The following is a 24,389-nucleotide window of genomic DNA, read 5'->3' as shown; positions in this document are numbered from 1 at the left end:
ACACATCACTTAAACAAACTCAACTTCACTTTTAGCCACACCAAACTGCCCCGTGATCGCTAAGATGCCACACCCAATCTCTAAGAAAAAAAAAACATTATATTTAAGATATGAAATATATTTTTATTTCATATTAAAATGTAAATAAAACAAGGAAGATTTACATGCATAATACTCAAATCTTATGTATTTGGATATCTAACACCTAAACTTAAATTTTTATATAATGCCACCTTGCCTCTGCGTGAAAAGATTATTTCACATTTAAAGATTAAAATAGTGATATTTTAAATGTGATAAAAGATTTGGGTGGGATAAATGTCAAAACAAAGTTTAGGAGGTAGATATGTAAAAACACTTGAATTGGGTTGTAAGTATGCAAATGCCCCCCCCATGAAATAATTAGTACACATAAAAAAGCAAAAAAATGTATCTTAAATAAGCACTTAATCATAGTATTTTAATATGTAAATGTATAATATAAAAATAATATGAGTTTTGATATGAATTATTTATTTGAATTAATCAATTCAACTGAAACAATCAATGAAATTTCAAAAACATTGCTGTCACCTCTCTCTTAAGGTCACCACAGCCACTAGCCAGGGCTTGGTCAGGTGGTGGCCATCTCGTGTGCACGCTTCTGCATCCGCCGCCATGCTCTTGCGCTTGGTAGCTACGCTCATCCATTGACCCTTAACCGATTCCGTGATTTTTATTCATCAGAAAGGAGAGAGTTTTGAGGTAAGAAATTTCAATTCCGTTCTTCCTTTTCTCTTTCTCGTTTCTCCCATCTCCTTCTTTTTTTTGATCTTTTGGCCTTCAATGGGTCAATTATCGTCTTTATCCTTCTTCGGCTGCGGAGATTCCATTTGGCAGGCGTTGGAGCTTATTTGCTGGCAGTTTTTTGTCTTTTTTTTTTATTATTCTCTATCATGCTTTGGATCTGTTCGTGGATCTCGGGTTCTTGCTAACTGTTTTTAGCCAGCAGTCATCAGGAGGATCATCAGTAGGATTTAGCGAAGTCCTGCAAATCTTGATTTGGTAAATCCTGAGGTGATTTCAATCACTCTTTAACATGATAGCTTTTAAATTCTGCTGCACATCTTGATAATCTGTTTGACTGTTTGTTTTAGGATTTAAGATTTTTGAGAAGAGAAATTGATTCATCTGTTAAATTTTTTGAATGATAGATTTAAAAAACTCTGATTAAGCATTAATAACAGGGCTAAAACTTGACTTATCAAAATATTAAGGGTCTGTATCGGATAGCTTTCTGACTGTCTTGCATTTAAGATCGCTACCACAGCTCCGTTTGGTGAACTACCTTTTTTTTGTTTTCTATAAATTTCTCGTGGTGAGAAGCTATTTTTTTCAACCCAACCTTTGAAACCTCTTATCGTGGGGGAGAGGGAGATCCTTCAGACCCCACCTGCCCTAGAACCTATCACCGATTTTACAGGTGGCAATACTTCTACTGCTTCACTACAGTCTCATTAGGTCGAGCAAGCTTTTAATGTGACTCAAGCTCATGAGGATCATGATGTGCAACAAGCTACACCTGTCCGACCAACTTTGGAACAATCTATTAATCATATGAGTCAAGCATCATATGAGGAATGACAGGTCTACACATCCAGGAGGAAGAAGAAGAATGAAGATCTACTTGAGCTCAGGAATCTGATGGATGATACTTTGGTTACTTCGGGCAATGGTACTTACCTTACTAATTTGTTAGCCGGGTCTCTTCCGAGAACTAGAGACAGAGGGGGGACCAAAGTGAGACGTCCCTAGTACTTTTGCGCCCTTTTGGTGGTTTTTTGATTTTTTACCTATATGTATCTTTGTTTTATTTGAGATTTGTGTGTGTTGTATTTTCTGAATTGGGCTTTCTTTCAGGCTCTCTCATACAACATTTCTGTATCTTATATTCATATATATATTTATTTATTTATAATTTCCACTGCTTCTTTCTAAGAAATTGATTTCTTCACCTCATCTTTATAACCATCTTTCCACCCCAAATAGATCCTAAGTTAGAGGTTGTTTGGCTGCCATAGCTTCATTTGGTGAACAGTTTTTTCGTTGTTTCTTAAAAATTTATGTGTTGGGAAGCTATTCTTTTCAATCAGACCTGTTAAAATGCAGTAGTTGTAAGGACACTGTTTATATATACAATAGTTCATCTTTCTAAGAAGTTGATTTCTCCACAATAGTTTTATAACCACCTTTCCACGCCAAATAGATTCTAAGTTAGGGGCTATTTGGCTACAAGTAGGATTTAGTAAATCCATAAACCCAAAAATTCACCGTCCTTTGGACTTAGTAAATTTATATTTAACTTGAATCGGAGGAAAAAATGTATTTACTTAGGGTTTGTTTGAGACAGCTGCATCCGTTTAAAGAAGCAATTGTGAAGCTACTTCCAAAAGAAGCTCTTGCAGCATGTTTGGATAGTTCAGCTATGGAACTGTTATGCTGCAACCATTTCTAAAATAAAAACTATAATGCCTTTATAGATTGTAGCTGTAAGTACAAAGTTTCAGAAATAGTTTGAACAGAACACCTGAATTAAATTTCAAATTATTACAAAAATTCATAAGTTGAAAATATATACATCACTTAACAATTATAAATAACATAAAAAATTAAAATAACAAGTAATATGCTTATAATATTAGTTTTCATGTCCAAACAATCATGCCTCTTGGTGAATTTTCTTTTCAAATTTACTCGTCACACATTGTCACTATTTGAAGTGAACTCCTCGCAGTTGTCAAACCATTTTAAAATGTCACATTTATCAAGTGGTCTGTTTTCGAGATACATATAAAATCTTCTTTCATAAACAACTTCTTGTCTCAACTTGTATACAAGCATCGCATACCACAGTAGCAGTACACAATTCTAAAGCCAATGGAATTTTTTGAACTCCTATTTCTTAATAATGCATGTTTTAAGCTTAGATTGATGTTAAAATGAGGAAGTAGAAGAAAAAAATACATTAACTGTAAATCAAGAATAATGTTATTATTACAAAAATAATTTGAGATTTGAGTCAATGTAAAGAGAGGAAGAATCTGCTATCATAACAAGGCAATGGACCCATAAAGAAGGAGATCTTGATTGCCTTAAAGCTTTTAATACCAAAATTGCACATATCATAAAGCTTAGTTGTAGTAATGTCATTCAGAAGAACCTCTTTGGTCATATGACTCATCATAGACCTCTTAAAAAAAGAATAAACTCAAGGTTGCCCAGAAGACCATCCAGGTGGGAGCAAACTAAACATTTTAATAACAATGTAAGAAAAGTAAAAAAGCCATACCCACAATTGCAAGGTAGGCCATCCAAGTGGGAGCATTCTCAGCATGTTCATACAAATATTTTCACAGCACACTTGTTCATAGTTCAATAAAATAAAAAAAGAAAAATATCATGAATTAAATTTGAAATACAACACTAAATATTTTTTATCCAACTTAGCAAAAATTAGAATACATCCTAAAAGACACTCCAAAAGTTTACTTTTATCTATGATTTATTCCCTCAATTGATCACTTATAGATATTCGATGCTTTCATTGAAGCATACGTGCTTTGTTCCCTCAATTAAATCATCTACTGAATACCTATTCCATCGGGTGTCTCAAAATCATTAAATCCCAAAATTCTTCTAGCATTGATTGGCTTGTACAATGTTTGAATGCTTCAACAAGTATGCACATAAGATCCTCATATAAGACCCTGATTTTACATTTTCTCGAGATAGATGTCTGCCTATAAAATTATGTAAAGCTATCTTTGTTGCAATTATTTCTACTTACTTTTTAAGGAATTATGTTGTCATATCTTGGAGAATGATCCATTTTTTCTTTCATACACCGAATGCTCTCTCAATTACACCCATAGTTATGAGTGTTGCTTGTTAAATAATTCATTTATACCTCCAATCATTTTGCTGTTGCATTCGAAATTGAGAATGTGGTACTTCGTATCGAGAAAGGGCTTCAAAAAATCTTATTACATGGGATATCTAGCATCGATGAAATGATTTTTCCTTGTGTTGAAGCAATATTAGGACAAATAATCAAATTTAATGTAAATTAATTTGATTATTGTACTAGCCGAAATGTGGCATTGGGAATTTGTATTCAGGTCTTCGAGCTATAAATTTGAATATATGACTATCATGAGTACTACCTTCTCATCCTACCAATAAGAAGATAAAACATATGTTGAAGTCACATACTTCTATTATATTATGTGTTGGGGTTCCACAACATTCGAGATATGTGATTTTATCATTCTTACTAACATATGCATCAATATGTGTGTCATCAATGACTCCTATATAGTTTTATCATATATTTTTATTCTGACAGTTAATTTTTAATAAAGCACTTCTGTGAAGCAAAAAAAAAAAATTTAATGACTATCTTAAAGGACGACATGTATTTGATATAAAAAAAAAAAAAAAATTAGTGACTATCCTAAAGGACGAGATGTATTTGATAGCATTACATATTTTTCTTGGTGTATGGCCAAAACTGAGATCTATTGATTTGACAATGTTTGATGACAATCTTACCAATGAATTGAGACCAATATCGAAATATTTGTCAATAGTCTCGGTAAGTGTTGAAATCGTTTGGAAGTAACACACATTGGCTCAATATGTGACATTATATATAAAGTAATGCCTAATACTTCCCTAAAGGTAATTCTAGACGATTCATGCAAACCATAAAGATTTTGCAATTCATCCAACAGATAACAGAAAATTGTTTCGAACACTCAAAACATTTTATGAATTCTATGTGGATGACCTTGAAGCTCACCAATCCATTTGATACCTCTAAGGAGAAAGTCATCCATGGGGGTCTTACACAGGTGTGGTAGTATTCATTGATCTGACATAGTGTAGTTACCAAAATTGTTGTACACTGAACCTTTATTATTTCATCTTCATTTGATGGATCTATCATAATACTTAATGCATGTCAAACACGATAAATAAATCATGAATTAGACAAAAAAATGACAACTAATTATGAGAGAAGGTTATTTGGAACTGAATTGAACTATTGCGATGTAATAGAAAAACAACTTCATAAGTATAATCAAAATGAATTGGGCATAAGTGCCATAAACAAACAATTATAGATAATTTAAGTAGATGTTCAATTGAATACAAACATAATCAAACCACAAATTATTACACAAAGTTCAACTAGAGCAATTATTAAAGAAATATCAAATGTAATAATTCCTCTGCTCTGACACCATTGTTATAAAAGACTCCTGCTTCGTTGGGCCCTTCAGAAGTTTTCTGAAAAATAAACATAATGATGCGTCCTAAAAATTTTTTGGAGTCTAGTGCAGTAACTTGATGCTTTTTTCATTGAATGGTATGTGTGTCTTATGCGAGCACTGGACGTCATATTAATACACGTAGTAACTAATTGTGAAACTTGTTTGGTTAAAAATGCGGTGTCAACGTTCTATTTTAGGTTGTTGGCTTTGTGGTGCATTGCATTTGGATTGACTAGATTCAACGTGTTCCACCTTGTGGGACAATTCCTCATTAACTTCATTTGAATGAGCATTTTGTATCATCCAAATTCCGAGGAATGTTCTGTGTTGTAGCCCAAACAATTGAGCGAGTAACTACAATATTGATGAACATCTAATCAAGCTTAACTTCTAGATCAGAGTCTATGCCATAATATCTTTTTTTTTTGAGTTGCGCTAGATCAGAGTCTATGCCATAATATCTTTTTTTTTTTTAGTTGCGCATAACCTATATTTGAAAAGAGTATTGTTGGAATAATTTGAAAATTGTGGAAAATTTATTATGATAAGATTATTTACTTACCAGAAGCTTCTCTCTCTACCATTCTTCGGACGTATCCATTATTTTCTTAACTGGATCCAATCTAATTCAGTAGCTTCTCGCTTTAATTTATTCCACATTTTTCAATTCTTTTTTGGTTGATCATATTTATTCTTCAATTGAGTTTTATCATATACTCTTCCTTTTTTTCAACGAAATTGTTTTGTTATCTTTTGTCAGCCTTTTTTCATTGAAATGTGTAGTAGGCATGTTGCCTGATTTGATCTCCTTTAAACATGAATTACAAAAAAAAAAATATTCACCTCTCTCCAAAGCGGCCGATATGCCGTCATTTCTTTTTCCCATCTTAGCGAGCTACAATAAATTTAAATGATATTGTAATAGAGGTGAACAACATAAACTAAACTTACCAAATCAAAAGTTAGAAATCTAAATTGCAAAATACTTTGCTATCAGAGTAACAAAATTCTGAACAAACTTATAGGGACTGCTCTTGATATCTAAATTCTTGCTAGGTAGAAACTAATGACAATTATGAAACCTCCTAAGTCGTAAGCCAATGCCTTCATGCATAAGATCCCGGTTCAACACCCGATATCTATCAATACCCCTAAAACTAATATTGCATGCACTGATCATGACAGTTAGGCCAACAAATCCATCTAAAAGCAGCTCATAAAGCATGGAGCTTCAGAGAACCAATTTCGTACACTTTATAGCTTGAGAGAAAACCAAAATTATCAAAAATATATAATAATTGTGCAAAAATAGCTTATGAATGCCAGAGTCACAAAACGTTATATAATTATTTCAGTTCAGTAACCCCATATGCACAAATATTTCTTAGAGGCATGTACAAACATAGCACACAATTCTCATGCATACATATCTCACACCTAAACCTTCATATTTACACACATAACCACTCAAATCTTCAATACAACAAATAACATTTTTTATTTCTGATATGGGATGTAATCCATAGAATCATGTATAAGTAAAATAGATATTTTTCATGCATATGTAAGGTCTCATGTGTGTAGAAATTGAGGTTTAGGTGTTAGATATGTAAATACATAAGAATTGAGTGGTGTGTAAGTAAATCTTCCAAGGATATGTTAAAATACCACCTATCTAACTAAAGCCTACAACTTTAACCAAATTAGAGCAATCCCACCAAAACCATAAAAAGCCCATAAAATTTTGAAAAAAATGTTCAATCGATAAATTCCAAAAACATAGCATGAAATGCACTCAATACAACAACAAAAAAAAAAGTTTGTGCACAGAGCTAATCATATTCCAAAAATCCGGCAATGGGGAAGAAAAGCCCAAACCCCTAAAATATCACTCCTCACATAAATCAATTGGCAAAAACTCATCATATTCTGAAAACACAAAAGATCAACCAACTAGCAAACTGTATAAGAATTACAGAGATATTCATAGAAGAATCGAAGGCAATAATAGCGATGGTGAAGGGTTTGCATGCCTAGAAATTCCGCCAACGATAGGAAAGAAAAGCCCTAAGGGTGGGACATGGATATATCGGGGTTTAGGCATGTAATTCTCTGATTTTACTGGGGGCATAGATGTCCTTTTTTTAGTAGACCGCAAAGCTCACCTCGGAAAGCAACACGAAGAGGCCGTACGTAAAGTGTCATTTTGGCTCCCCAAACAGCCCATTAGGTGGTTTCCAAACGGAAAAAAAAGCTTTCTCAAAGGGGGCCTAAATCTGCAAATTCCTATATCCATAGAACTCTTACATTTTGTCATTTGGCTGGATTTAATAAATTCAGTGATAAATCTTATTAAAATCCCTCCATGGATCAACTCCTTAAAGTTCCCAAAAATCAGTTTTGTCAGCCCAATATGTGGCTTAGTACCGAGTAAGATGAATTTTTAATGAAATGATGCTGTTTTTTCCTTGGAGGGAACTGTTTGCCGAGTAAATAGAATCCTAGCCTACTGCTTGCCCTAGCTAGGATTGAGAAGATTGGAAAATTTTTCATCATTTTGAAGTTGAACAGCCTTGGAAGTTTGCATCAGGCAGTTCAAGCAATTAACGTCTAAATATAGTCCGAATACGTATCCAATCAAGACAATGCTTATACATATTTCATCATAGTTTATGTATTTAGAAGAGTTCTGTGGATCATATATAATGATTTAGGTTCAGCTCAGCAGACCATATTTATGTTTCAGAACATGTAGCACTTCTTTCACCTAAGGCTGGAACAATACATTTTTTGGCTTGCAACACTTACACTTTTGTCCAAATACACATAAAAATAGATAATTTCGTATGTTATGTTAGTATGTTAAAGTTTTGAAGCTTGAAATCAGTTTTTTTTTTTAGTACTGCATAAGGCTTTGTTTGGTTAACCTTTTACTTTTATAAAAATTTTGTTTGAAAATTGATTTAGAAAAAGTGGTGCCGTAAGGTTTGACGGCAATAGGTGTCTGAAATAGCTTGAAAATTGAGTTTTCCTTGAAGCATTTTTAAATAAGCGTTAAAATTAAATAATATACTACATGAATAAACATGGTTTTCAAAATGGAAAGGCAGTGTGTGTGTCTATATATATATATATATATATATATATATAATATAGTAAAGCAAAAATGAGTTACTTCTTCATTCCAAAACTGTCTAAAAAATTACAAGAAAACAACCTTTAGTTAGCATCTAGCATAAGGGAAGCAACATGAACTTTCAAGATTTCTACAAGCCATAAATAATCTGTTTTATAAAGAGGCTCCAATTCATCCTAACCGCAACTTTAGAGCGTAAAGCACAGCCCAGGCCTCAGCCTTGAGGCAGTTAGCAACACAACACTGAGCTTGAAAGAAGATTAGACATCAACCCAGATGGTCCCTAAAAGTACCCCCAACACCAGCATCCTTTGATGTCCAACTCCCATCCGTGTTAACTTTGACCCACAGGTAACTCCGTTTTTTCCATATCACCAACTGTACAGTTTTCTGTTTGAGTCTTCTAGCAGGAATATGTAGTTCCTCCAACGTCGATTTAAGCCCCCAGAAGAGAGCAGCCTTAGCCTTGCCAAATTTTGCTACTTTATGGACATAAGCTAAAATGTTGTGTATCACCACATTAACTGCCACAGTGGCATCATCATGCTTCAAGGTGTTTCCTGCCATCCAAATAAATCAGTGTAATAGAACGTAACATCATTATGATATGCACAATCTGGATCGGATTCCAACACAACATACAGTAAGTTCAGTCCCCAAAACTATCCACAGGGCAAAAGATGTTGAAATAATGGCTCATGGTTTTCCAAATTCAAACAGTAGTGCTGCAAGAAAAAGCAAGTGGTTAGTAGTCTCTTCCTCATGCTTGCAGAGCAAGCACATGGAAGGAAATCGTAGTCCCTTCAGTTTAAGGATATCATTAATAGGTAGGAATTGATGCAAGAGTCTCCAATTAAAGAACGATATGGATGGGGACAAGCAGCCCTTCCATATTGGAAGCCCCCAAATCTTAGTTGGCCAGGCAAATAATCTGTCAGCAAGACTTTTGGATATGGATGTGTTTGGACAGCCCTTAATCCGCAACCTGCCTTTTCTATCCTGGATAACAGGAATTGTAAGAATGTGTGCCACAAAATCAGTATTAACCATCGTACTAAGTTTATGGGGCAGCCACTTTCCATTCTCCCACATATCTTTCACCATCAGACCCTCTTTGGATTGTTTGGTGTCTACCAAAGCAGCCAAAGGACCCTCCAGGGTCCAATTGTCTAACCAGAAATAAACATGGTCTTCCCCTAATTCCCATATAATAGCATCTTCAGCTTCGCTTCTAACTCAAAACATCTCTTTCCATGCAGTAGAGTCACCCAATTTACTATCGACTAAGGTAGAATGCTTATTGCCACAGTATTTCTTCTTCATAACTTGGGACCAAAGAGACTTATGCATTCTGAATCTGATCCGCAATTTCATGTAGTTAATTTTAGAGAGGTTTTTAAGGTCGTGAAATCCCAGCCCAGCAGCCTCCACAGGCTTGCACATCTTCTTCCAATTTGTCCAATGAATCCTTTCTTTCTCTAGAAGAAATCTGTTAAAAAGTTTTTGAAGCTGCATTTGGACATTGTTCTTCATTTTTAAGACCTGTAAAGTATAAAGAGGAATGGCATTCAGGATGCTTTTGATAAGGGTAATCTTGCCTCCCAAAGAAAGAAATAAATTGGCACAGTTCTTAATCTGATCTCGAATCTTGTCCACCACCCGCTGAAAGTGATTGAACTTCTTCACACCCTTCATAAGGTTGACACTTAGATAATGTATTGGCAAATCAGCATACGAGAATCCCATGTAATCTCCCATCCAATGTTTCAACTGCAGAGATGTACTCTTCCACATGATAATTGTCACTTGGTACGATTGAATTTCATTCCAGAACACTTCTCAAAAGAGGTTTGACTTTCCCAAGTTCTTTTAATCGCCTGCTTACTAGCATTTGTTTAGAGAATCACATCATCCGCATGGCAAGGCGAGTAACTAACAAATAAGCTTTATGAGGATATCTATAGTAGTGAAACTGTTGTTGCATCTTGTTCAACATTCCGGAGTAGTCAAAACCTAAGATGAAAACAGTGGGAGATAAAAGATCCCCTTGCTTCATGCCCCTTTGAGTTCTAAAATAACCACAACATTTGCCTTTAAATCAGAATAGTGCAGAAATTGTTTTCCAATCTCCTCCTAATAGTATTATAGAAATCCTCTTGAAAAGGCCTGGCTTTGAGGACAAAAAGAATAAAGCGCCAATCAATTGAATCATAAGCCTTTTTTAGATCAAGTTTAATAGTCAAGTTTCCCTCTCTAACTTTTTTATCAGTGTCGGTGATCAGCCCTTGACACAATAAAATGTTATCCACAATATTTCTGCCTTGAGTAAAAGCCAATTGGTTAGGAGTAATAAGATGGGGGAGATGGGGTTGAAGTTGTGTAACAATAGTCTTGCTAATTATTTTGGACATTACTGAAGTCAAACTAATGGGTCGAAATTGTTCCCAATTCATCTTCTATTTAGTCTTAGGAATAAGTGTGAAGATGGTGGAAGTGAGGAAGTATTTATGGGGGTTCATACCTCTGAAAAAATCCTTCACTACATTGATAATCGACATCTTGATAAATTCCTAACATTTCTCATAGAAATCAGCCGTGAAGCCATCGAACCCACCGCCTTATTGCTATCCATAGAATAACTGCATTCCTTATCTCCATTTCATTTGGGATCTCGGTTGCAGAGATAATTTCAGTATACCCTCTGCAATCGGTGAAGTACGAGGGGTTGATCTGGGGATGGCCAGTATTGAGACAGGTATACATCTTTTGGAAGTACTCGGTTCCACTCTTTTGGATTTCCTCATGGTTAGCATGCCAATGCCCATTGTTATCTTGAATTATGTGGATGTTATTCCTGTTTCTCAGAGCCTTGATGCACACATGATAGTATTTTGTATTTCTATCTCCGTCGGTGTGCTGAATTGCTGCAGCCTTTTGTCACAGTAAATCCTCCAGCCATTTAATGTTCTGCATGAGCTCGTTCTAGGCCTCTAAAAGCTCTTGTTCGAGTAAATCATCCTGGTCGGTTCTGTTGGCTCTAAGCCTCTCCAACTTGCTGACTTTACCCTCAGAAATGGTGATTATTGTGGACATTCCCGAACACCTCCCTACTCCAGATTTTCGGCTCTTTGGCAGTCTTCTGATGCGACATCCACTGATTTATCCAGCTGTTATTTGAGAATTTTTGCTTCCATATTTCCTGCACATAATCAAGGAAGCTACCATGGTTGGCTCACGTGTTAATGTGTAATTAAATGGTGTTTTGCTGGGCTTAGGGAATGCTGAAATAGAAAGGAATAGAGGATTGTGGTCAGAACCGGTCCTTGATAGGTGCAGATTTTCAAAATAAGGAAATGTGGACATCCATTTCTGATTTGTAAGAATCCTGTAGAGACACTTCTGTAAGTTACCTCTTTTCCGTGTGAGGTCCGAGCCAGTGTAGCCAATATCAAACAAACCAGAATCTTGTATGACTTCATTAGATTTATTCATAGTGTGTTGGTTAATGGGTCTCCCTCCCTTTTTCCTCATCCTGATAGCAAACCATATTGAAATCCCCTCCGATGAACTAGTAGTCAGGAGCAGTCCTGCCAATTTCCACCATAGAACTCCAAAGGTCAGCCCTAGCATTGAAGCAGCGGATGACATAAATGAAAGAGGCCCAACTCACGGAACCTTATAGATTAAGTTCCACATGAATAAACTGAGAGCTGTCAATTAATAACTGGACATTTAATTTCTTTTTCCAAAACAATTATACCTTGGTGCAATTTGATACCCATTTGAATATCCTTAAGTTCCTCAGTAATTTATCTCTATTTTTATGAAACATAGGTTCCAAAATAGCAAAACATAAAATCTTATGGACCCTCATTAGAGAAATTAATTCATCAAAGGAATTTGGATCCGCAATCCTTCTGATATTCCAAACTAAGATTCTAATCATTATGAGAGGATCTCCCTCTTCTAGGTTGCCTAGAAGAAGAAACACCATCCACATCATGAGATCTCATTCTAGCATCAGCATTGATATCTCCCTGGTTGAGGTTATTGAGTTCTTGTGCCCCTTTACTTTTTTTTTTCCTGGATATCTGTATTACCCATTCCCCCTCAATTTCTTGTCTAGCTTCGTTTATGGCCTCTTCATTGACAAATGGAGTTGCAATTGGGTCCCTTGGACAGCCATCCTCATCAACTTGTTGAGCTTCCTGAGTTACCTCAGCATCATTTCCATAAATTTGATTGCCAGCATTCGATGGTCTGGTTGCTTCCTCTCTCCCTTCGGCCGGAATTTCATGGTGGATGTCATCAGCTTACGTGGTGTGGTTAGCAATAAGATTGCAAATCTGGTGTTGATTTAGGGGGTTGATTAGTGCGATTTTCCTGTAATTCATTCTGCTGTATAGCCTCCGCCGTGAAGATAGGAAGATCTATGCTGTTAACATTTCCATCCTCCTCAATCCCGGGTGCACCAAATAACATTTTTCCACTGGTTGTCCGAACATTCTGCAATGTCCACAGTAGTAAGGTTTTTGATCTACAATAACAGCTTGCCAATAGCCCTTATGAGCCGAACTAATCCAAATTTCTTCTGTGACTGGTTGTGTGATGTCTCTTTCTACAAGAATTCTGGCTGCTGAGGGTCTACTAAATTTGTACGTTGGTTAATCATTCATTATCTCCTAAATTTAGGACCATTTGAAAAGAGGTTTTGTGGGTTAAGTTCGAACTTGAAAATCTAAACCATATAGGTACAATAGGTGGTTTTGACAATGGATCAAAATCTTCAGATCATTTTAAGATCTTCATAATCGTGTTCTCGTTGTAGAAAATCTTTCTGGAGAAAATCAAAGCGTAGTTTTCCTTCCTACCCAATTGAATCATGACATGCTTCCCATCAAAAAGACCAATTTCCTACTTCCAATTAGTTTTTGACCATCAAAATACTTCCTTATCAATTCCATTTTTGGGAGTTACATCTGCAACTTCCCAATAAAGGTAAATCGCAACGGCTCAGCTAATTTTTTAGTGTCTTCATCAGGAAGAAAGATTGCGGGTTTTCCATTCTTCCTACCTGATTTGCGAAGCAAAGCACTGCAACTATCCAAACCTTCATGAAAATCTTGTGGGAAAAGTAAAGTTGAGGGTTGAAACCCTGTGGAGGTGTAATGGCCTCAACAATGTCAGTGAAGGAACCACAATCCATGGATGACGAACAGCAAAATCAATGGAACAGTAGAGTTCACCCGAACTCTAGTGGAGCAGAAAACTTGAACTCCATATGGAAAAGTATATAAGTGTTTTCAAACAAGGCCTAAAGGAGGGATTAAGGCATGCCATATTCCGCACTCTGGATCAGTAGGATTTTGCTGTTAGCTTTTGCCAAGGTTCTTATAAGCGTGCTATTGAGGAAATCTGGATATAGACTGGATTTCTACTTGCAACAGCTTTGAGATGTTGGAAATCTTCTTGGACAGATTGACTAAATGCAAGAAAATGTGCGCTTATGTCTAATGAGACTAGCTTAAGTCTTATTAACTCCTAATTACACTCCAAGAAGTGATATTGTAACTTCCTATTCCTCAATTAATTACTATTTACTTTGATTAATATAGTAATATTAATAAGTGCAGTTACCTGGCCTCAATTTATCAGTATAAGGTTGATGATGATGATGATGATGAATTACTTAATAAAGGCTTAACTGATCAAAATTAGTCCAACTGCTAATTCACGTAGTTATGCATTATTCAAGTCATGATTAGTTTAAGTTAACATATTAATATTTCAATAATTCCTAAATGTTTTGATTAGTTTATATTTAGTTTCTTAATCTATATGTTGTTATACTTGCTTAAATCTTATCAATTCATAATTTGTCTCATTAAGCACTATTTATCCTAGTTAATCTGCCATCGAGCCATTATTTGTTTACGTCACCTGGCTAATTATTTAAAATGGGCAACACACACTACAATTATTTTTGTGATTCTGCAATTGTTTGTTCATGTTGATGCATCATAGGCAATTTTTTTTGTCAAGGAAACTAATGCTAAAGGGCGGGCAATGAAATTATTTTCCTATGAATTTTATTGATTTTGAAAAGTTATATAGTTTGCAATAATTGAAAAATGTATTTTAATGGTTATTGTGTTTAGTATAGATATGCATGATAGAACAGACACTAGTATTCAAAATAGTTATGAAGAGAGAGTTTTAGTCACTATTGGATTGCATAAAAAATCAACATAAATACGCTTTTCTTTTTACGGTGGTAATGGATATGCTTACAAAAGGTATTCAAATTGAGGTATCTTGGAGTGTCGTATTTAATATGAAATTTTAAATTGTTGAGACTTCTTTAAGAAGTGTATAAATGGGAGAAATGCCTATAAGATAAAGGCTTTAGAATTGTAATATTAGTGCTAGTAAAAAAAATATTATTTTTAGTGAAAAATGCCAGAAGATTAATTGGATAAGGTATATTAAGTTTAAGTATCTCTGTTTTTTATATAAAAGAATTTGAATCTGCATGAGAATATAATTTTTGAAGTTAAGTTTCGATAGTTAAAATTAAGATTAGCTTTTGGAGTACCAGGAAATAAAACAATATAAAGAAGAATTGAAGATAAATCTAATAAAAGTGCTGGGATCCAAGTGCTGGTTGATCAAGAAATCACTAGAAGACGGGGTGAGTATGACAAATAAGAACGTTAATGTGAACAGAAGCACCTTTCTTATGCTATTGAAATACCTTGTTGACTGGAATTCATCTGTAAATCTCATAATTTTTTATCTATAAATATTTTAAACTGTATGATGCCTACTTTATTATTAAACTACATATTTTCATAAATATCCGTTTGCTTTAACACAGGTTTCTTTGATGGATTTTCTCTGGTTGACACTGATGATGTCCTTTTTGTTATTTTGTGAATTCTTAAGCTAAATTATATATGTTATTTACTATATGATAGGTGGGAATGGCTAGCAAACGTATCCAAAAGGAACTGCAGGATCTGCAGAAGGATCCTCCAACATCATGCAGTGCTGGCCCTGTTGGTGAAGATCTGTTTCATTGGCAGGCAACCATAATGGGTCCATCTGACAGCCCGTATGCTGGAGGGGTTTTCTTTGTTAAGATTCATTTCCCCCCAGATTATCCATTCAAACCTCCCAAGGTTAATTTTCAAACAAAGGTGAGAGAAAGAAGAGCCCTTCCTGTAATTTAATTTTTCAATAAATTCTAAAGTAGTTTTGCTTTGTGTCTCACATGATTTAATTTCAAATTATTGCAATATTTTAATACAAATTTTATAGGAATAAGAAGATATTTGTTCTAAATAAGATGATATTTGGTATAAGCTAAATGTTGATTAAATTGTCGTAGAAAAAAATGGTAATTATATTTAAACTTCCTATAGTTTATATGAAATACCTAGTTTACTTAATACATATTTGTATGGGGGATGTTGTAAAGTTTCTTATTTTAATTGCAGTATATTATTATCTAATTTTATTTACTACAGGTTCTACATGATAAAAGGGGACAAATAAAACTAAATCATTCTTACAGTAATCATCAAATCACGTAAACTCATATTATTGCATTTCAAACGAAGTTGCACAGGTACAGACACGAGCAAGCATCGGACACACCATTAGAAAAAGCCCAAGGGCTAATATATTAAAGCGGAAAAGATACAGAAAGGCTGTATGAGAAGACCTAAAAGAAAGTCCACCTCACACAATACAACACACACAAATCCCAAATAAAGCAAAGATACATAAAGTTAAAAACCAACAAGCCACCAAAGAGCGCAAGTGTTAGGGACGTCCCACTTTAGTCCTCCATCTACCTCTAGTTCTTGGAAGTGAGTCGGCTAACAAATTGGTAAGGTGAGTACCATTGCCCGAAGTAACCAAAGTATCATCCATTAGATTCCTGAGCTTAAGTAGGTCTCCATTATTATGCTTCCTTCTTATGCTTCCTTCTTGCTGTGTAGATCTGTCATTCCTCATCCGATGATTGACTTATCTGATCAGTAGGTTCCAAAGTTAGTCGGACAGGTGTAGGCTGTTGCACATCATGATCCCCATGAGCCTGAGTAACATTAACAACTTGCTTGATCTGATGAGACTGTAGTGAAGCTGTCGAATTATTGCTACATGTAATATCGGTGATATGTTCTAGGGCAGGTGGGGTCTGAAGAATCTCCCTCTCCCCCACGATAGGAGGTTCGAAAGACGGCGAAAGACGGGGGAGCTACAACTGGGAACTGAATGGTTGTCATATTTCATACGATAATAGTGACGTCTTTAAGGGTATAATTTTGATGATCGATAGTGTCAATAACTTGAAACTGATCAGAAGGAGATGAAATCACTGCCTCTGGCGGAGCACTGTATTTTTTTTTCTGAGTTAGGGGGTGTAGATGGTGGCATTAAGAACTTGAGTGGCTGAACATACGACAATTCGAACAATACGAATGAAAAGACTCAATCACTATCTTTTGCCAATATCCATGATGTTGTGTTCCCGACCAAATTTTCTCAGAAGCGGATGAAGTGATGTCTCTTTCAACAAGTACTCTGACTTCAGATGAACGAGAAAGAACGGGAGTAGAAATGTCCGTTTTGAGTGGCTTACTATAAGTTGAGGTAATAAGTGGCTTACTATAAGTTGAGGTGAGTACAATATTTTTTGAGTAAAATAATGAAATTTCAGACCAGAGAGGCGAATCCAAACTGGAATGATTGTCGGTTTCGTCTGTGGGTCAAAATCCACAAACCATTTCAGAATATTCATTGTTCTGTTATCAATCGAGATTATCCTTTTAGCAAATAAGCGCGTGTAATCCTCGTCATTATTTAGTTGTATAAGAATGTGTTTTCCATCTAACAGTCCAATTTTCCACTCCCCAACAAGGTGCATAAGCTTAAATTTTTTATGAATCAACTTCATTTTGGGATGGTCATACAAAAATTTTTTGACCAAATTCAGTCGACAGGAGGAAGTAAGTTGAATACATTCAGCTTCTGTAAAAAAGATGACAGACTTCTCATTCTTCCTACCAGGTTTCTTGATGTCCTCCACCCACTCAAACAAAAGAGAAAAAGAATACGATTTAGGTGTACCTGAGGCATGGACACCCGCAATGGCAGCATCATACGATATGACCAAAGCCATCCCCAATTGATGGAGGTTCGACGTTAAGAACAGTGAAGAAAGCAAAGCAGAGAGCAAACTCCGAATCCATAACAGGGAGTAGGAGCGGAAACTCGAAGCCCCTACGATTTCAACTCGAGCACGAGGACGAGAGGCAACGACTGGAAAGCGCGGCCACCAGTAATTGCGCTCTACTGAGCCCGACGCAGCAGACGCACGAGCAGCAGACGACGCACGTTGACAATGGAGCAATGACAAATCAGACGGAAGTGAAGAAATCGATGAACGACGAGCAGAGCTTAATCGAAGAAGAGATGCAGTTAAGTAATAACCAGCGACCGCCATGGCGAAACCTTAGCAAAGTGTGAGTGTGAGCGGGAGCGCTATTTTATAAGTGTGTGTGTGTTAAGTGTCGTGTACCCTGGCCTATTGGTTGCATCCAAGGTATAAGACCCCTCAGATGGAGGGTTTGAATCGCCTTTGGCACAGTTGACCTTAAGGAAGTGGTGCTCAAATTGTTAGACATATTAGAGGTGGTTGGAGACTCGTATAATAGCCTCTGTCCATTCTTTAATTATATATATATATATATATATATATATATATAAATGCCGAAAAAATGTACTTTTCATTGATATGCAAACACGTACAAGTGGGCAGGTGATTCTAACGAAACCAAAAAAAATCACCTACGAGATTACACAACCCCAAAAATAATCTCCAAAAAAGAAAAATACAGGTAAAGATATAAAAATCAGTGCATCCGTTTGAGAAGAGAAGATTAATCATGGTGGGTAGGTTTTCCTCTCTCCCTTGTTCTAGAGAGGGAGTCCAACAACAAACTGTTATGTGGGCTTCCACCCGAAACTATCAAACAGTCATCTTATAATTTCCTGAGTTCTAGCATCCCTTTTTTCTTCTTCTTGGCTTTATAAATATTCTATTATCTTCATCTTATAAATTCCTGAGTTCTAGCATCCCTTTTTTCTTCTTCTTGGCTTTATAAATATTCTATTATCTTCCAGTGCATGTCCCATCTGATCAATAAATTGATCATCAATGGAGAACTCACCCTGGTGGGTCTGTTGATCCGTAACTTGCTGAGCAGTTTCATCCTGTTGCACACCTTGAGCTTGGCATGCCTCCAGTACGTGAGTACGCTCTTCTTCTGCAAGAAGTGGTTCCATATATATTGGGATATCATCTGCTACAACCAAATTAATGGCAACAGTCGTACCCAGTGAAGGATCAAAAATCTGAGTAGGCTTGATTAGAGAAGGGTTCCCATCAGGTTTAATTGGGGGCAGTAGCAGTAACCTCCCTAGTTGCATCTTCCACCATAACAACAATTGGAATAGATGGTTCTTAAGTAGTTTGCTTAGCCAAATCAGTGACTAAATGGGTAAATCAAATTGCACTGGTCAGTTAGGTCTCAAATTGGGGTGGCGCCTGAAACATTTATCTAGTGTGCCCAAACATCTTAAAATGGCTGCAATATGGTCTGTGTTCCATGAAAATTCGTTGTCAATGCCTATTATGTTTAGTTCCAAGTCAAATTTCTTCAATTTCAGGTAAGATAATATCTCTCTCCATAACGATCTTGGCAACAAAAGGTTTTGGGAGATTGAAAGTAGGTTATGTCTAGTTTCATAGGTCTCCCAAGTGTAGCCCCAATGGAGTAAAAAACTTGATGGTTGAAATAATGTAGCTCAAGATCAGATAGCTTAAACCAAATTGGTACTATAGGTGGTTCTTGGCTTGGATCAAAATCAGAAGACCACTTGAGCAACTTCATATAGTTTCCATCAATAGTGATGTATTTCATTGAGAAGACATTAGCACAGTCTTTTTTCTTTTTTTTGCCCTCTGTAATGGGATTCGATTACCCCAGTGGAGGGTGCAGTACTTGAATTGTTAGACGCATAGAAGATTTTAGAGGCTCGTATAATAGACTTAGGCAATTATTTTTAATATATATATATATATATATATATTAAATAAATAAAATATTAAGAATAATTCAAAAAGAAAATAAAAAAGTTAATAACATTAACTTTCAAAAACTAAAGCTCGTTTGACGTCACTTTTGTTTTCTGCTGTAGCTGATATAACTTTTAAATATTTTAAATTTTTATTTTTAAAAACAAATTAATTTGTCTTTAAAAATAATGAAATCATATAAAAATATTTTTTTTAAAAATAACTATCTCAATCAAATATATTTTAATTTAAATCAAAACATAGAAAAATAAAAATATAAAACACATTTGAAAGTGATCCCAAACAAACCTAAGATGTTCATAAATAATTGTTTAGTTTATAACATATAAAAAGTAAGTATATATTGTAAAACATCAAAATTTAAGTTCTTTTAATCAACTATTAATTGAAAGAAATAAGAGAAACATTGGCTTTTTAGCACCGAATTCTTATATATTTGCATATCTAACATCTAAATTTTGATTTTTACATTTAAGCCGGCCAAATCTTTCATATCAAATCTAATATACTACTATTTTTCAATTTTAAAAAGTGAAATAGATCTTTTCATGTATATGGAAGATGACATATATGTCAGAGTAGAAATTTAGTTGTTAGATACGTACAACAAAAACAACAACAATAAACCTTTATCCTACCAAGTGGGGTCGGCTACATGAATCCTTTTACTTCATTGCGTCCTATTGAGTGTCATATTTTCATTTAATTCTAATAAATTAAGATTATTTTTTATACAATATGCCCAAGTCTTTCTTGGTCAACCTCTGTCTTTCTTAACATATGTCGAATCTAAAACATATGTTCTCCTAATTGGATTATTAGATGGTCGACGTTTAATGTGACCAAATCATCTAAGACAACTCTCTAATTTTGTCCGCCACTAGAGCAACACCAACCCTATCATTGATATATTCATTTCACATTTTGTCTAAGTGTAAAGCTACTCATCCACCTAAGCATTCTCATCTTGGCAACACTTAACTTAGTTTTATGTTTCTCTTTTTAAGCCCAACATTTGCAGGTCTCATCACCATCTTATAAAATTTTACTTTAATTCTAAACGGTAGTTTGCTATCACACAATAGGTCTGAACCATTCCTCCACTTCAACCAACTTGAATTCTGCTAATAACATCCCCATCTATATCAACATCACTTTGAACATTAAACCCGAGATATCTAAAGCGTTCACACCTTTTAATAATTTGATCACCCATAGTTACAACTCTGTCACTAGAGCTACTACTATTACATTTACATTCCATGTATTCAATTTTTCTACTCAAATGAAGGCCTTTAAACTCCAATGTAGACCTCAATAATTTAAGTTTTTCTTGAGCTTTCTCTCTAGTCTTATCCATAAGAAGGATATCATCAGCGAAAAACATACACCAAGGTACATCCTCCTGTAAATGTCCAGTAAGAGCATTCATAACTAAAAGAAAAAGATATGGCCTTAAAGTCGATTCGTGATGTAATCCAACTGAAATAGAAAAATATTTGGTCAATCCCCCTTCAGTTCAAACACAAATAACAATTATAGTATACATATCTTTAATGGTTTGAATCTAAGTCATAGCAACACCTTTCTTCTCTAGAACTCTCCAAAGGATATGTCTTGGAATATGTCTTGGAACCTTGGAACCTTATCGTAACCTTTTTTTAAATCAATAAAAATCATATGTAGATCCTCCTTATTCTCCTGAACTTTTCCATCAAACCATTCAATAAATGTATAGCCTCCATGGTAGACCTGCCCGACATAAATTCAAATTGATTACGAGAAATCTTTGTAATACGTCTTAACTAGTTTCAATTACCATCTCTTATAATTTTAAAGTATGACACATCAACTTAATTCCTCTATAATTTGCACTCTTGCGCATCCTCTTTATTCTTAAAAATGTGAACCAAAATATTCTTCCTCCACTCCTCAGACATCTTTTTAGTTTTTAAAATAAAATTAAAGAGTTTAGTATATCAAGAAACTCTCAAATCTCCTATATATTTCCACACTTCAATTGAGATATCATCAGGTCCTACAAACTTTTCACTCTTGGTTTTCTTTAAGTCTTCATCAACTTCTTTTTTACTAATGTGAAGGTAAAAATAAAATATTTTATTATTATTAACGGTATTAGGATCACTAAGGTCAATCATATTTTTTAGAAACTTCATTAAAAAGTTTATCAAAATAACTCACTCACTTATATTGAATATCTTTTTCTAAGAAAAACATTTTTTTATTTTAATCTTTAATACGCGTTACAGAAAAATTTAGTGAGTATGTAAATCTTAAATTTTACATAAAACATATAATTTTTTAGGTTTTAATCTTCAAATTTTTTTTCAAAAATTTTAATTCACTAATCTAGAATGGGCGTCTTCGTTTTTTTTTTTAAGTATTTAGATCAGACACTTATATGTCGTGTCTGACACTGCACGGCTCAAATTAGAAGTGTTTGTGCCTCATAAATTTTAAAATAAGAAATTCTCACCATCATTACACATCGATATATGAAGTTATTACTTTAGTAGTAAGTTTTATTATGTTTGTGTATACTATGTTTGATTTTTCTTTCTTTTATTTTTAATTCATTTCTTTTTTGGTAAAACACAGGCTTATCAGAAGGCATTAAAGCTGTGGGAAAGTATTTAATTATTACATACATTAATATATATATATATATATATATATATTGCTCGATTTCTTATGCGCATTTTGGCCCTACGATGAGAGCCCGCGCCATGTGCTTAAAATTCCAGAGCCTCGCTCTGGAATTTTAGACACATGGCGCGGGCTCTCATCATGGGGTGAAAAAGTGCATGTGAAATCGATATTTGAGCGTCTACCAAATATCTATCTCCTTTTAGAAATATATATATATATATTATATGTGTGTGTGTGTGTGTATTTCTTTGAACCGTTTGCTGTGTGTTCACTAATGCTTTCTTTGAAAGGTTCTTATTAGCTGCTAGCAAGGTTTGTCAATATAAGTTATGTCTTTCAGTTTATATGTTGAATTTGATTATGAACCTTGTTTATAACATGGCACTTCAGAAAGGCTCATCTATTTGAAAATCTAAAGGGAACCATAGCCAAAGTTAATATTTAGAAATCAGTAAAGCAGGTTACCTGTAACAAGGATCACTACCGCAGGCTTTTCTTTATGCTCACTGGCAATGTATGGACTTTTTTCACATGGAAATTGTTTATTTGTATTCTTTTTATGATCTAAAAGCTGTACGTACACCAGCCAATTGTGATTTGGTTCTCTTATGGGCCATTCGGTTTTATGTCGTGAATAAATAAAGGGGCATTTACATACAGACCACATAATTCTTATATATTTACATATCTTACACCTAAACTTATATTTACATGCACAATGCTTAAATCTTTAATATTACATAAAAAATATCACCATTACTTACTTTTAAAATGTAAAATACATATTTTCATGCATTTGTTTATAACGTCATAGTGTTAGAAATGTAAATATGAAATTTCAAGTTTTAGATATATAAATTTATTCAAATTGTCTGGCATGTATGTAAATTTCTCTAAAACAAAATGGGTGCAATGTATTCGAAATGTAGGGACTTCAAAAATTTTGATGTTTGATTTGAAGCAAATAGAATGCAAAGTAAAATTTCCTGGAATTCTAAACTCATGCCATAGTTTCTTTGTGATATATTCTAAACTCAAACAATGTGGCAAATTTCGAATACACTACAAGCCAAGGCTGTCACCATCGGCCGCCGCCTCATTTGCCACCATTGTCAGCTGCCTGCTATCGCCGTTTGCAACTTGTTGCCCCCCGCTTTCCTCAGCCACTTGTTGCCCACCTTGTCTTGCTTGACATTCCCTCTATCCTCTTACTAAACATTCAAAATTTTTATCTTGCTTGACATTCTGAATTCAAAATTTTTAACTTGTTGACCTGTCCATACATCCTTGTCTTGCTTGACATTCCCTCTATCCTCTTACTAAACATTCAACATCCTTGAAACATACCAGGAGATATGATAAACCAACTACTTTCCATCATGATTTGTTGATTGTATATGATATCAAAATGATCCATTGCCATGATTTCCGCAGGTTTACCATCCAAACATCAACTCCAACGGCAGCATTTGCCTCGACATTCTGAAGGAACAATGGAGCCCTGCGCTTACTATATCCAAAGTTCTCCTTTCTATTTCCTCCCTCCTCACAGATCCAAACCCTGACGACCCTCTTGTCCCGGAGATCGCCCACATTTACAAGAACCAGCGCAGCCGATACGAGGAGACTGCGAGAGTATGGACCCAGAAGTATGCCATGGGCTGATACAAGTGTATTTATTTATCATGATGGTGTGTGTGATCCTTTAAATTTTCTATGTTTGGATGTAAAGAACTTGTTTTGTAATGTCATGGAACTGGAAACCCTCTGGTTTGTAGACTTATGACATACATAGCACTCAGTTCTTGTCTATTTACACATCTAACACCTAAACTTCACTTTTTACATATATTTGCCACTTCATCTATGCATGAAAAGGTGCACTTCACTTTTTAAGAGGCAAAATAGTGGTCATTTTGATGTCATATGAAAACTTTGGATGGTATAAATGTAGAAAGCAAAGTATAGGTGGTAGACATGTAAATTCGTAAGAATTGGGTGTTCTGTATGTAAATGCCCCTATTATTATTTGAGGAGCATTTGAGCTGCTTGTGAGAAGAAGAATTTTGTCATGTTGCAAATTCCTCCCATTTTCTTA

The 24,389-nt window shown here is 34.9% G+C and overlaps 1 protein-coding gene across 2 annotated transcripts; it reads left to right on the top strand.

Annotated features, from left to right (window-relative positions):
• The first annotated feature begins 577 nt into the window (after positions 1-577).
• LOC110037366 (ubiquitin-conjugating enzyme E2 5A-like) lies at positions 578-24,112 on the top strand. Of its 2 annotated transcripts, XM_020741997.1 has the most exons (4): positions 578-744; positions 992-1,056; positions 15,429-15,650; positions 23,726-24,112. In XM_020741997.1, exons 3-4 carry the CDS (start codon positions 15,435-15,437, stop codon positions 23,954-23,956), a joined length of 447 nt encoding a protein of 148 aa, XP_020597656.1. In that variant the 5' UTR covers positions 578-744; positions 992-1,056; positions 15,429-15,434; the 3' UTR covers positions 23,957-24,112. The 2 variants fall into 2 exon arrangements, with proteins under 2 accessions (XP_020597656.1, XP_020597655.1); XM_020741996.1 differs by lacking the exon at positions 992-1,056 and having other exon boundaries at positions 579-744.
• Positions 24,113-24,389: the final 277 nt, after the last annotated feature.

This window comes from Phalaenopsis equestris, unplaced genomic scaffold, assembly GCF_001263595.1.
Source record: "Phalaenopsis equestris unplaced genomic scaffold, ASM126359v1 Scaffold219045, whole genome shotgun sequence".
Classification (NCBI taxonomy): Eukaryota; Viridiplantae; Streptophyta; class Magnoliopsida; order Asparagales; family Orchidaceae; genus Phalaenopsis; species Phalaenopsis equestris.
Note: the sequence above shows the minus strand (reverse complement) of the source record. Positions and strands in the feature narration are given on the sequence as shown.